This window comes from Siphateles boraxobius, unplaced genomic scaffold, assembly GCF_051911475.1.
Source record: "Siphateles boraxobius isolate OS27281-9 unplaced genomic scaffold, OSU_SipBor_1 68, whole genome shotgun sequence".
Classification (NCBI taxonomy): Eukaryota; Metazoa; Chordata; class Actinopteri; order Cypriniformes; family Leuciscidae; genus Siphateles; species Siphateles boraxobius.
In genome coordinates, this window is record NW_027509195.1 from 1,045,685 (window position 1) to 1,060,002 (window position 14,318).

Genomic DNA, 14,318 nt, shown 5'->3' on the forward strand with positions numbered 1-14,318 from the left:
TGAACAAAGCAATAAAGAAAATAAAGAAACATAAGTTTTATGTACAACTACTTTATTTCAATATTCGTACAAATTGATATACTCAGCAGACAGTATGCAGTACAACGTCCCCTAAATGCTTGGAGGACAAAGCACAACGCATCAAGGCAGCGGTACAATCAGCAATTGACATCCATTAAAAGAATAAAGAACAAAGACCAATAACAACAACACTTCAGAAGCTAACAGAGTAGTATATGAGGTTATTGGGATATCAGTCCACTGTACAGAAGGAATGGAGAATTTTTACCAAAAGCCTACAGGTTACTATAGTGCATTCAGAGGAACCATGCTGTTTTCATACCTCTAGATGCCCTTTATGGTACATATAACTGTTCTTTGAACGAGCTACAGATCTTCTCTTCAGCTATTGGCTTGTTTTGGTGCAGCTGATCTCCAAAGCACAGATTGTGAAAAATATTGTAAATTAACTTGTGTGCAAACCTAAGCAAAGTCTTCACTAATAAGGGGCTTCTAGTCTAAAACTCAGAACAGTTCTCCATGTAAACAGAATCAAATTGATTCAATTCAACCAAAGAGAATTAACCATTGCAGAAGGATCTAAACATAATTAATACTAATATAAATGTCTATGGTACACTTAAAATAGGGGCATGCTAATCAGTAGCTTCTTCGAAACACTACAAATAGCTGACCGTCAATCAAAATCAAATCATAATAGCTGCTGCCATACGGTGACAGAAGAGGAAACCGTCTAAAAGCCAGAAATCAGTCTACAAAGAGGAAGTGAAGTGGTTCGGTCGTCTCTATGGTAAACACAAGGGGCAGGAAGACCTTAAAGAGAGCAAGAGAGGGAACGAAAACTCTCCTGCTACAGACGAGAATACCCTCTGAACGTTCAATATACAACAGCCACCAGCTAAATATACACACAAGAAGCATATCCAGTGTGAAAATGAATCTTGGAAGGATGACACAAATAAATTAAAAAAATGTAGTAATAAAGTAGTACGCCAATCAAGATAATGGTGAAAACATCAGCAGAAAAAGTTAGTGTGCGTCCATGCAGTGGAGAAATATTCCAATATGTTAAACAAATGGATTACTAGACATCAAACAGTGCATCCCTTCATTAGACCCGCTTTAGCTTTTTGCATACTTGTTCTCTAGCCACAAGTGAACAAGTAGACACAGAAAGAAAGACAAAGCCAGAGTGTGGGAAAAACCCAGATCGGACAGAAAGCGGTCTGAGGTGCAGAAGGGCAACACGCGAATGATCCCAGGTGAAATGGTGGCTTGGTTCTGGGTGCTTTAGCAGGACACCTCCATGGTTTGCGGTCTGGTCTGGTTGTCGTGGACTGGGCCGCCAGTGGCGCCCTCCATCTGTGAACTGGTGTGAGCGCGGCTGCGCGTGCTGTCCGCTGAGCCCATGCTGGAGGCAGAGTGAGTGCGGGATCGGGCCAATCGGGTCATACCGGCAGTGGGCACTGAGAGAGAGAAGAGAGAAATCGAACAGAGCTGAAAACATGTACTGATGACGAATGCCGCTGCATGACAGTTGGAGCATCCTGAGTGAAGGCCATGTGCTTCACAGGAAAGTCAGTTTCGCACCCGGATCCAAACATGGAGATCCAGGAAGGGGAGAATAATGAGTCTCCTCAGAGTGAATGAACTCCTGCACATCTACACATCGCTGACTGCTCAACTAATGCTGGACTGATTGAGATACTATGACAATCTCTAGTAAGCTGAATCTAAATTCATATACTTCTTATACACCATTTATAGAGATTTGCCGCAGGAAAGCTAAATGGGAGCAGGACTGGGTTTCGAATTGGGTATATTTCATTTATTAATGTGCATTTTGATTAAATACAGTATGAAACAAATTATCTCTCTGTGGCAGTGTTTCAAACCGGGAACAATTAAAAGTGCTCGTAAGAGTTTTGGGAATTGGGCAACAATAAACGAGTTGTTTATGAATCGCATCACAAAACTCATCATCCGTCCGCCATCCATCCGCATCAACGTTTTTGACCAATTTTCAAAACCGCACCCGCCCGCCATCCGCTGATTGGGCGATACAAGGCGCTGCTGATGACAGCCGCGAGACTAGAAACCGCCCGCCATCCGCCCGAATTGAATTAAAATCTTTTTTTCCCGTCACGTCATCCGCCCGATCCGCGGTTTATCTGGTTTATCTATAACCGCCAACCGCGCATATCTCTAGTTTACACCTGGTCACTTCATGCATCTGATGTTAAAACGGTTCCATTAACACTTATCGCTTTACACATAAATGTGTCTCCGCACAACAAACATAAATCTGATCACAAAACTAATTGTTGAACAAATTCAAATTGAGTTCACATTAAAAAAAGCAAGATATGAGCTGCCTTTTATTTATCATCAGATCATTTCAAGACAGCAATAGGAGAAAGAGCGGCGATCAGCACTGGTAAGGTCATTTAATCGAAACTTTAATCATGTAATCTACTTTTAACGAAAATGATAGTGTTTGAACTTATTTTCAGTTTCTTTTGCGTTAGTTTGAGCTACTCATTAGCGGTGTCATATCCGGCTATAACAGCCTATATAACACGCTCTCACACATTTATTTTTTAACATTTTGGGAGGAGTAAAATCTACAAAAGTGGTTTAAACAACCAGATGCATTTATACTTGTCCAGTTTCATCTGGAAAGAGTCTCCGACCACCTCCTGAAGTGGCTTGATTGACCGGATTTAATTCCATCTCGAAAGAGTTTCGAGGGGCAGTTACACCTGGTCTTTTCACGATCAGATGGCTATCCGATCACATAAAACGCTTGAAGTGAGCATGTGTAAACAGGTCTTTTGGGGGGCTCTGTAAACTGGACACATTACGAAAATCTCAAAAACCCATCAGTAACACTTTGACTTACTACTTTTTAATACACTACGATTCAGAACAAAGTTACTTTAATTAATAATATACAGGATGGATAGTATGCAAATTTGGGATTCAGAACTAGATACCCTTCGAATAAAGTCTCTTCTGAATACATGGTCTAATAGAGTCCTGGCAAGATGTATTTGATGATGATGAGGATGATGCATTTTTATAGGCCAGTCTGGAACTTCGAATCAGTGGTTCCCTCAACTAGGATATTTCCATTGGTTTTTGGATCGTTACAGAAAATAGACTCTGTGAAGCTCTGTGACCTGATCAACAATATAATCTTCACAGACAAACACAATTTTTATTGATTTTGAAGACTAAATATAATCCCCGGAAGTAAAAAAGTAAATGTAGGCTATAAACGAAATAAACCACGGTTGCATAACTTCAACATCACTAATGCAGCTCAATCTTTCTTCAAAATTTACAATTGAGTTGGAATAGAAAGGAAGAGTGCGGGTATAAACACTACAAGGCTGTAAAAGTGAGTAGATGAGTTTTTCTTGTGATGACGTGCCCAACATCCTCTGTAGTCCCACTTACAGTAGCCACTCTTTTTCAAGACACTTAAAAGCTTGAGAGAACCACGTGGGCTATTACTGATGTATTTTATGTCATAGAATAAAATGTGAAAATATCTAGAGCTAGTGTTAACTACAGATCTCATTTCAACCATTTAACCAAAAACCCGTTAAAAAAAAAACAATGACTTTGGGATGATGGAAATGTAAGCTCAATAATGCTAAATTGTTTCCAGGTTTTAGGACTCATTCCTGCAGCACTCTATAAATAAATATCAAAATCTTAAGGCGACGTGATCACTGTTTAGACACTGCATTCATTATTCTCCCAAGGAGGAAAGAGATCTTGTGTCAGGATCAAGCTCAAATTCATTTTGCAAAACCATTGCAGCAAAATGAATAGTCAACTTCAGTCAATGCAGAATGTGGCATGCAAAGTAAAGGCATGTTTCTAAGAGAATCATAAAAGATCATAAGTTGATTGTGGACAGTGTGCACAAACATTCTCTCAGACAGATTATGACAATAAACAAACATTAACACATATGTCTATTTACCATGCTTCAAACAGAGTCATGATGCAGAGCCACAAAGACATTTGTATGCACGTGATTGGGACATGGACGGATAGACAGTGAGGACAGGAGGCACGGGAGGTTAAGATGACAGGCTTAGGTGCAGCTAAAGGTGTTGACTGGTCTCCTGGTACCTGATTCGCTGTTCAGGTGGCTGAGTAGCACATGAGGGACTGTTGGCATTGGTTGTAGGGGTCAAGAAAGAAGATAGGGAAAGGGAATGCAAGAGGAGGAGGAAAAAGATGGGACAGAGGAAAGGGAGAGATTATTTGGTAGTACTTTTTGAAAGAGAGAGGATAGAGAAAAGGTAAGATTAAGTAGACGCTATAGGAGAAGACGCAAGGAAAGTAGGGGACGTTAGATCGGGTGATGGGAATAGCCTTGACAGTTAGACTGTTAAAATTTCAAATGAAAGAAAAGTGACGGACATTTTTTCTGAATGGTTATGATTCCCTTTTGCACATATCCGATTAATGTCTTTTCGGGGTCAAGGATATTCACTACAAATTGAACAAAAAACTAAATGTGGTGAGAATACTATTACAATATCATTCATTCAACACTTAAACTTAAAAAAAACAAGAAAATATTGTTCTTGATTAATATACTTTTTCAGACTGTGATAAAAGACAATTAAACTATGAAAGTGCAAAAAGAGAAAGTGAGAGAAGCTCTGTAGAAGGGAAACTGTCGTGTGCTGGGATAGTCCCTTATTAGTGTGGGTTTTGTACTAAATAAATATCACACCCGAAACAGTAACAAAGAAAAGAACAAAAACACACTTAAGACTCAAAACACAAACTGGAATTTACCGGTGATACCCCTCCCTCTACAGCAACCCAAACATGTCAATGACAGAATCAGCCAATGAATATTACGCTTTCTTAATGACTCATTCTGAATACAATAACATTTCCACAGACAAAAGAATTACACCCATAGGTACTTTTCCTGTCTGAATCAAAAGTTTACATGTGTTTGAAGAGTCAAATACTACTTTAACAATATAGAAAAAGTGATTCAATTTACGTTTTTAATTAAGGGTCAAAAGTGTATGATAGTGTGACATGGGCATTTTCACACCTCACTTGTTTGGAGTGTTTGTTTTGAAACCTGGCATGTTTTCTCCCTTAGTTCAGTTCGTTTAGTCATATATATGAGCATGGCAATCGCACACCAGAACAATCCGTACGAGATCCCCTGAACGAGGTGGTCTCGGCCTGCTTGAAAAACTCTGGTTTAACTCTTGTGGGGAGAAAGCAATCCGACCCAAAGGACCAATGAACCAGGCTGCATCGCAATTTATTTTTATGCATGTTGCGTGAAAAGCAGCAGTGTTTGTTTTGCTAATGCTTCTCCAAATCGTGCCTGGAGCAAAGATAGTGAAATGAAACATATTTCAGATCAACTGTCCAAAAGACACACAAATATCGAAGTTTACAAGGTGTTTAGTGAGCATCTCAAAGAGATGGGCTTTAATCGTCTGGTTTAATCCTAAATGATGACCGCTATGAGCGGATTCTCAGAACATAAATAGACAGTTTATTTGCACATGACTTGTATTATCAAATTTTGGTCAGTTTAGAAATGCTGCCTTGTAAAAGCCAACCAAACTGAGGGGGAAGAAAATTAACATTGTAAAAAATTTTATCCCCGTTTCAGAACAAATCAAATGATCTACAGGTCTTAAAATGCCTTGTCAACAAGTTGGAATAAAAGTAACATTTCAAACATCTGGGGTGTAAAAATGCACTGGTGTTTTGTGATGCATCACATTCAACAATGAAAAAAACATGCATTGATTATGGATTTTAATAGTTGATAATTACGGTAATAATTTACAATGTATATGCACTATTTTTTATTGCATATATTTGTATCATTTAATTTTTAAATCTAATATTCATGAACTGTGTATGCTGTAAATGCTGGTCTGTTGTTTTGTAGTAAATATTCAGTGAATTTCTACAATTTATGAAATTATTGACTATTTAATTAATCAATAGTATCATAAATTGTTTCAAAATCATTGAATTGAACTGACCAAATTTCAGAATCACTGATAATAATGAAGTCAGCAATGAAGTCAGAGCAAGTTGTACACCTCTAATCTAAAATAAAAGTAATTCAGAATTAAAGGATCAAAAAGGCACAAATCTCTCACAGTGTGCTGGTTTCCTGATGGAGGGCTGTGTTTCTCAGAAGAAACACAAAAGTAGACTTACAAAAAGGTCAACCTGATCTCAGGATTAGATTAGTGATTATGGAGGAGAAATGTGACTAATCGTGTCAAAATGTGAGCATTTTCAAATGAGCCAGGCCGCTTGCGATCACGTTCCTCTCACTCACACTCTCAGAACACCTAATCACTAAATAACTGTTGATGTCAGACAGAAACACTCTCTGGACCAGGGGTCTCCAACCTTTTTTCATTTGAGAGCTACTTTTTCAAAATGAAAGTGGTCGAGAGCTTCTCATGTAATACAATACTTAAATCTCTTAAATAATGCCTCATAACTCTCTATTAACAACTATCCAAACTGTTTTAGACCTAAAAGTGTTTTTGTAGCCCTATATATGTCACTAGGGTTGCCACCGGCCCCTAAAATACGGAATCGTCCCTTATTTGTGAAATAAACTTAATAAACGAGTTAAGAAATACGGGACAAACCGCGTCCCATATTGAATCAAAACGGGACGCGGTTTGTCCCGTATTTCCGAGTTTTCTTAAATGCTTCATCCCATGCAAATCATTCCACCCGCATTCTGTGGAGACTCGTCCTATTCTACCCTTGATTGGGTAATTCTCACTGCCTTTTTTGGTTTGATTTGCTTTGTTTAATACCATCAGGTTCAGGGCCAATCAGATTCAGCGGAGGGCGGGTCTTTTGGCAGAGAGTTGATAGCAATGCTAGAGCTCAGAGAAATCAAAGCACCGTCTCACAGTTCTTCATACCTCAAGCATCTCCCGAAGCAGATAGTGTAATGACAGTTTTTTAATCAGCTCAATAATGTTCTGATTGATTACGTTTTCATATGCTGCCTATGTCCATTTGTTAAGAAATAATATTACAATGTAAATGAATTATATCCATACATTATGGTATGATTTGTTTATTATGGTTAAGGTACACAGTCAGACACGTGCATTTTGTAAATAAGGAATAAGAGAGAGATATATTTAATACATATTTAAAAATAAAAATGTGCATGTGTGACGAAAATAACTTATGCTTAACAAATCTAGATAATTTCATCCTTTATTACTATAGAATTAATAATAGGTCTGAAAACATAAATATATAAATACATAAATAGATTTTCTTTCCAATAATAAAAATAGTGTTATAATTAAATTTAGAAATGTTTGTAGATTATAGGTTATTTATGTGTGGTATCACTGTTTGGATGGTGTTACATGTTTGAAAGACAAACAGCAACTCAGTGCTGAACGGAGTGACAAGTACACTTATAAAAAAAAAGTAGGCCTAACATAGTCCAATACTGCACAGTACCATTTCTGGTCTACAGATGTTTTTGATGTTCAAGATCCTTTGCTAAAGTCTCCTGCACTATATATTTTCTTCCAATAAAATTTAGTATTTGTTTGATTATCAACGCATTTGTTTAATTTATAGTGAATAAGTTATGGATCTGTAAATTTAATAAGTTAATAAAGTATGGTTAACATCTCACATACATCTGCGACGAAAGGCAATTTTTTTTGTGGTCTCATTGTCACACTTTGTTCTAGTTGTTTGTGATAGAGAGTGATTGCATCTATTCACACTGATTTCAATTGCAGATAGCTTATTATAATGTCCATTGATACTGATCTTATTATTTTCCAGAAAATATGTTTTGAGTTATGATATACCACCATTGGCATACCGTCGGGCCTGTGGTCATTGTGGCCCCGAGGGCTTTGGCCCCCGCTGCGGCCGCCGGCAGGCGTCCCTTATTTTTTTGTATTGAAGGTGGCAACCCTATATGTCACCCTTAAATGACAGAGAAAAGAACAGAATCAGATAAAAAAATTTGTGAGCATATTATACTGTAAAAACACATAGTTGATTTTAGTTGAACATAGTTGAGATGAAATGGCATGACAATGTAATTTCATGATAAGCACTTTTTGTTTACATAAACATAAAAAAAATAACATTAAAAATGATGGCCAGAGTGTCTTGCAACATGTTATCTACTAAAATGTACACATTCAAATAAAGTTTTGACAGAAAAGGTTTGATAAAAAGAAAAACCTCACATATTTCAGCCTTTAAATCATTTTTATGTTTTTGATTAAAACAAAATTAGTCAAAAAATATTAATTACTGACATATACAACGCATATTAGCTTATCTTTTATTAATAGTAAAATTCTGTCCGATTTTCCCGTGGCGTCTGTCGTTGCTATGCACCCATGCACTGCGCTCTCCACAACGACAACAAAGTTTTAGTAGCTAATGGATTTCCACCACTGAAAACGCTTGCTGTAGCTCAGCTACAAGATTTATTCAAGGAAAAGAGAAAAAAACACTATTGTGTAGTGTTTGGGTGCACCCCCATCCTTCAAGTTGACTGAGCTTTCAATGTTGTTATGGAAAGGGTGAAGCTGATTGGTTGGTTCTTGTCACATGACCTGCGGTGCACTTGCCGCATTCCGAAAAGTTGAGATTTTTTCATCTCTCTGCGCCTAGAAAAAAATGAGTGCTTCGCTTCAGTCATAACGCCTACATTAGAAATAACGAACTCGAGCGCGTAAAAGACGCGATATGTGAACGGGCCCTTGGCGAGCTAGCTGGTAGCTCGCGAGCGACGTGTTGGAGACCCCTGCTCTGCACGGTCAAATCAAAAGCTTACCAGGGCTGCACTAAAGCTCAAAGGTTTGGGTTCATAAATACTTTCATTAAGCAAGGATACATTAATTCATCAAAAGTGACAATGAAATCAACAAAAAGTGACATTCATAATTTTAGACGAAATTTATAATAGAGAATATTTCAAATAAATGCTGTTCTTTCAAACTTTCTGTTAATAAAATCCTGAAAAAATGTGTCATGTTTTCAACTGCTGATACTAAAACATGTTTATTGAGCAGCAAATCAGCATATTATAATGATTTCTGAAGGATCATGTGACACTGAAGACTGGAGTAATGATGCTGAAAATTCTGCTTTGATCACAGGGATAAATTACATTTGAAAATATATTAAAATAGAAATTAACTAATGTATTATAATTTGTTTAAAATTGCAATATAAGATGAACAATATTATTGTTGCTGCTGTGTTTGATCAAATAAATGCAGCCTTGATGCACATGAGACTTCTTTCAACAATATTAAAACCTTTTGAAAGCAAACATTTGAAAGGATACTGCTCTTTAAGATAAATGAGCCCGTTCGGTTAATTATTAATATTTATTGGCAATAATGGCAAACAAAGCTTAAAATATTGATACTGTTGACAGGCTCTAATTGAAAACCACAGTGACAGTTACCACTTGCAAACCCCTAAAAGTGAATGCATTTATGAAAATATCTGTATGAGCTTATGGAAATTCGAGGGCATTTCATTTTCTAGGTATGTCAGGTGTGATTTGCATAACTGTACGTACAACATAATAACCCTCTACATTGTTTAACAAGGCAGATCCTTTTAAGAGAACTTTTGGGATTCTTTATAGACTTGCCAAAACCTCTGTGGAAACAAACCATTACTTTCCATCAATGCAATGCATCAAGTTCAGTTTTTTCACACACACACAAAAAATGAAGCTGAGGTCTGAACGCTTGAGGTTTTAAAGCAATAAAGTTCCCATGCTATGCAAAGCACTGTGCAGTCAAAGGATATTTTAGGGCACAAAAGATATTAAACCTGAAGGTCAAAAAGTCACACAAGGCTCATGCCACACATCATGCTCTTAGAGGAAGACTAGTGTACTTACACGCTGAAGAGCGCATCACTGAACGGCCACACGGAAGACAAGTCATGTGTTAGTGCATCCGAGGGCTGATCTGAGACCTGCTTTACTCAAGAATACTGGCCTGACTCAGATCAGCAGTGGATAAAAGATCCACTGAGGCAGATTATGGTTATTATCATGTTCATAACATCTGAGGGTCCAGGATTTGCTCTCTCACCCTTGAATGTGTCATATTCCTGCTGCTGTTTTAGACGTCACTATATATTTATGACATACATTATTAAAGCACTGGGGACATACAGTATGTAAGTTGAGATGATGCTGACATCTCTCTAACAACAAGATGCTTTCAGACACGAAATGCAAACAAGAGACAAATTTCATACAAACAGTGAATATAAATATAAACTGAGAAAGATGATACGATGAAACGCTCAACATTAAAGTGGCCTATGAGAACAGAGAGAGGACAGATACTTACTGTAGCCCATTCCCTGGACAAAGTACTTGAAGGCCTCAGCGAGTTTACCCGGCTAAAAACAGAAAACATTTAACACAAGTCAAAACTACATTAAACTGATGCCGTGGCTCAATGGATAATGGTGTTGTCTTTTATTCTTACTTGGACAACTTGGGGAAGTCCACCGCAATCTGCCATCTGAAGACACAAGGATACAATAACCAATACATTCGGTCATACTGAAAGAAATATACATACTGAAGAAAACAAACAAACAGGGATGCAAACTCATCAGGGGTGAAAAAGGTGTCAAAGAAATGACCCAGAGAAGAACATTATTAAAAATCTTTAAAATGTTGATTTACAGTCATGTGAATATATGGAAAAACTCACGCTAGAACTTCATAGTATCAGGACACAGTGACACTATTGTTTTTATGGAAACCATTCAATATGACTAAATAATAATAATAATAATAATAATAATAAATGTATTATATCATTAAAAGCAAACAAACCAATATATTACTATAATTGTAATACTATTGCACTATTTTACAGAACAAAAGTAAAATTCCAATATTAATATTCATTAATTTCTTTGTGGTCAGACATTAAATCATTATGACGTACTTTGCTGGAAAACTGCAAGGGGACAACAAATTCATAAATGATTCATATTACAAGTTTGTGCAAGTAGAGTGCTTTGGATTTTCAAATGCATTAATACACAAAATACAGGTGAAATCGGCCATTCAGTGAAGTATCACTTATTCCTTATTTAAGGGATAGTTCACCCATAAATGTATAAATTATCAAAATATCTTTTGTGTTTAGCAGAAGAAAGAAACTCATACAGATTTGGAACATGTGAGCGTGAGTAATTAATAACAAAATTTTCATTTTTGGATGAAAATGTGAGTAACATCTCTTATGTGAATCCCGTTATTCAGAAAATATTTGTAGTTGTACAGCTGCAGCTCACATGCATGAAAGTTGGTACACAAAAGTACACAAAGTACTTGTGTATTTAAAAAAAAAAATACAAAAACACTAAACGTTTGTATTTAAATACAAATTAGATTAGATTTTTTCTAAGGCTTTAAACTGCCAGTCCCTGATTGGATGACACAAATGATATATTTGAACCAAAATTTAAATTTTATCCGAAAAGTGACAAGTTTGCATCCCTCAATCAAAACATTGTTCTAGAAGGGGAAAATGTGTCATGCCTTGAGTAAAGTAGTCTTGGTTGGATTTAACCTCGAGTTGCATTCAACCTGTGAAAAAAAAGATCAAATCCCACCTGGTCAGTTTAGAAACAGAATACAAGGAATAGACAGATATAATGAACAACTCTGCACTAAACCAAACTGTTTAAAGTGCCACCCTTGTGTTATTTATTAGGCAAACTCCGTAGGTGCCAAAGCTTTAAGTACAAAAGCTGTTACTTAGGATTTTAGTACAGATGGAATTGCTCTATTGGCCAATCTGTATCAAAGACCAGAAGTAGGAATATTATTCACTTTCTGCACGTCAGATATCTTGACAAGTGTGTAAGCAATCAGTAATTCAGAGGTGCTTTAGATGTTATGATGCACAAGTGCATTAGATGTTATGATGATTAGCCCCTTTTAGGATGTGATGTCACAGTTACAGTCTGAACAGAAAACTGTACGAGATCAAACACACTGAGCCGTTTAGAAAGCACACTGTGTTCTCTCTCACTCCCCATAGACGCAATGGCAGTGTTTTTGATAAGTTACTCACCACAGCATCTACCGCTGGTGATGTGTCACCAACTATTAGCAGGGAAGGACATCTAAACAGCAAGAGAAGAGAGACATAAAAGTGAAAGGAAGAGGAGACACTATGATTTAATCACCATAAAATAGACAACCAATTAACATACTTCAGTGTTTTGACTGTATTTTCATTAAGTCCCAGGACGGGCCTCTCAATCTCCAGATCTTGCCGACTGTAATAAAAAGAAAAAAAAAACTTTTTAAGATCAGCTCATATGACAAGGATCAGTGTGTGAATTGGTCCCAGATCAGGGTTTTGATGATGTCACCTGTTGTAGGATTGGCAGAAAAGAGCCAGGTTGTCCTGATTGATGTCCTGAGCGATGTGCAGACGGTATGTTTGAATGATCTCTTGGTTCTCTGTCAGCTCGTCCTGAGGTACAAAAACTCAGCTCATGAACAAGACTCTAAGAGATGTCCTGAGAGAATTATCTCACAGATGCTGTGGTGAATATCATATTTAAGACCTACCGTGCTGAAATGGTGTGCCATCACAATGTCTATTAGATTACTGGTCCATCCAGACAGCTAAAACAGAAAAACACAGCCACAGTGAAAAGCACAACCTTTAAATGAGATGTTTGAGAAGATCATACAAATGTTGTTCCCAGCACCTCCACCCAATGTTCACATCCACTGACTTGAGCACTTTTCATCATCGGAGCAATCTGACCTGTAAGGTTATTATCAGGCACGTGCAGAGGGGAGGACTTTGGGTGCTCGAGCACCTGCACTTTTGCCCCTTGGTGCCCAAAGTGCCCTTTTGTCAAGGCAAAATTTCCTCTCCTTTTTTTTGTTGTAATTAAAGCCCCTTTGTGTGAATGCGTGCCCAATCTAACTATTAGTAAAATTAATGAATAATAATTTAGCCGTAAATAAAATGACCCACATGATGACCTTTCACCTGACAAACTCATCCGGAACGATTCCTCACGCTGCACGCGCATTTTTTAATTTTGCGCGGCTACGCGCAGTACCAGAGGATATCTTCAGCTCTGCGGCTGCTGGTAAGTGGTGTTTTATTCTCAGCGAAGTGATTTTGATGTTTGTTTACTTATTATTATTATTTTACAAGAACGACGTGAAGAGCATGCTGAGATGTTGTTTATATTGCTGTGTGTAGGCTGTAGAAGCAACGTTAGCTAGCTGTTTGAGGGAGAAAAGTTTCACGGGCGTCGAGGCGCTGGTCTTTTTATTTTATTTGACTAAAAACTATTATTTTTACTTTAAACTATTATTATTATTACAGTATTTATTTAAAAAACGTATAGTGCCATACAAATTATTATCACAAATCTGGTAAGAGTATAGGCTTATTATCACATAGGCTTAGCAATATCTTATGTTTTGTGTGCAGAAGCCTCTGTGAACATCTCCCCTAGTACTATTATATACTATTATTATATTATTATATTATAGCAGCCTGGGCAGATTCTGCAGCTTTAAGGCAGGTCAGTGAGCTATTGAAGGTTCCAAACACTGTCAGCAATCTTTACATCTTGTCATGGTCACATGAAAATGATTTAATCAGCTAATATATCTCTATATGTTTGTTTTAATGTCTACAGTCTCAGATCAGTTCCGGCAGTATCCGCAGCAGCAGCAGTAACAAGGACAGCAAAGGCAGCAAACTCACTTAAAGACTTTAGTAAGAATGTACCAGAACAGGTATCACATTAATGTTAAAAATCTTGTAAAGTATTAATTGCTGTTTCTGTTTGCTTTGTTTTTATTTTCATTGTATAAATGTAACTCTTGTATTTTTGTAAATCAGTTTATGCCATGTAAATAGCCATAGATGCTGATATGGCATTAAATAAAACTATACTGTACGAAACATGGGCCACGTTGATTTTGTCCTACACAGTTTACTATAACAGCTGTTCTTTATTATTCTGTATAACAGAGAAGAAAAAGCCATCAGGTTGGGACAACTTAAGATACTTCAGTTTCTAATCCCAGAGTTATTAATTGGTGCACACTGCACATTAATTATTTTTTTAACTTTTAAACTTAAAATTTGTCTTTTCTGTTCTGTTGCTTTTTCAAAACTGCATCAATGCATTTGCTACTGTGACGATACAGAATT

The 14,318-nt window shown here is 37.0% G+C and overlaps 1 protein-coding gene across 7 annotated transcripts in view; it reads right to left on the reverse strand.

The window, feature by feature from the left end:
* Positions 1-35: 35 nt before the first annotated feature.
* ndrg3b (ndrg family member 3b) overlaps positions 36-14,318 on the reverse strand; it is a 93,020-nt gene continuing 78,737 nt past the window's right edge. For 2 of the 7 annotated variants that reach the window (XM_077214137.1, XM_077214140.1), the window contains 10 exons: positions 12,701-12,757; positions 12,499-12,602; positions 12,337-12,402; positions 12,195-12,246; positions 11,657-11,704; positions 10,587-10,622; positions 10,446-10,497; positions 9,986-10,003; positions 4,171-4,209; positions 36-1,487 (listed from right to left, as the gene is read on the reverse strand). In XM_077214137.1, the coding sequence (XP_077070252.1) occupies positions 1,312-1,487; positions 4,171-4,209; positions 9,986-10,003; positions 10,446-10,497; positions 10,587-10,622; positions 11,657-11,704; positions 12,195-12,246; positions 12,337-12,402; positions 12,499-12,602; positions 12,701-12,757 (648 nt within the window). In that variant the 3' untranslated portion in view covers positions 36-1,311. Of the gene's footprint in view, positions 1,488-4,170; positions 4,210-9,110; positions 9,739-9,985; positions 10,004-10,445; positions 10,498-10,586; positions 10,623-11,656; positions 11,705-12,194; positions 12,247-12,336; positions 12,403-12,498; positions 12,603-12,700; positions 12,758-14,318 lie in introns of those variants that run through there. The other 5 variants (XM_077214138.1, XM_077214142.1, XM_077214141.1 and 2 more) reach the window with 3 other exon arrangements.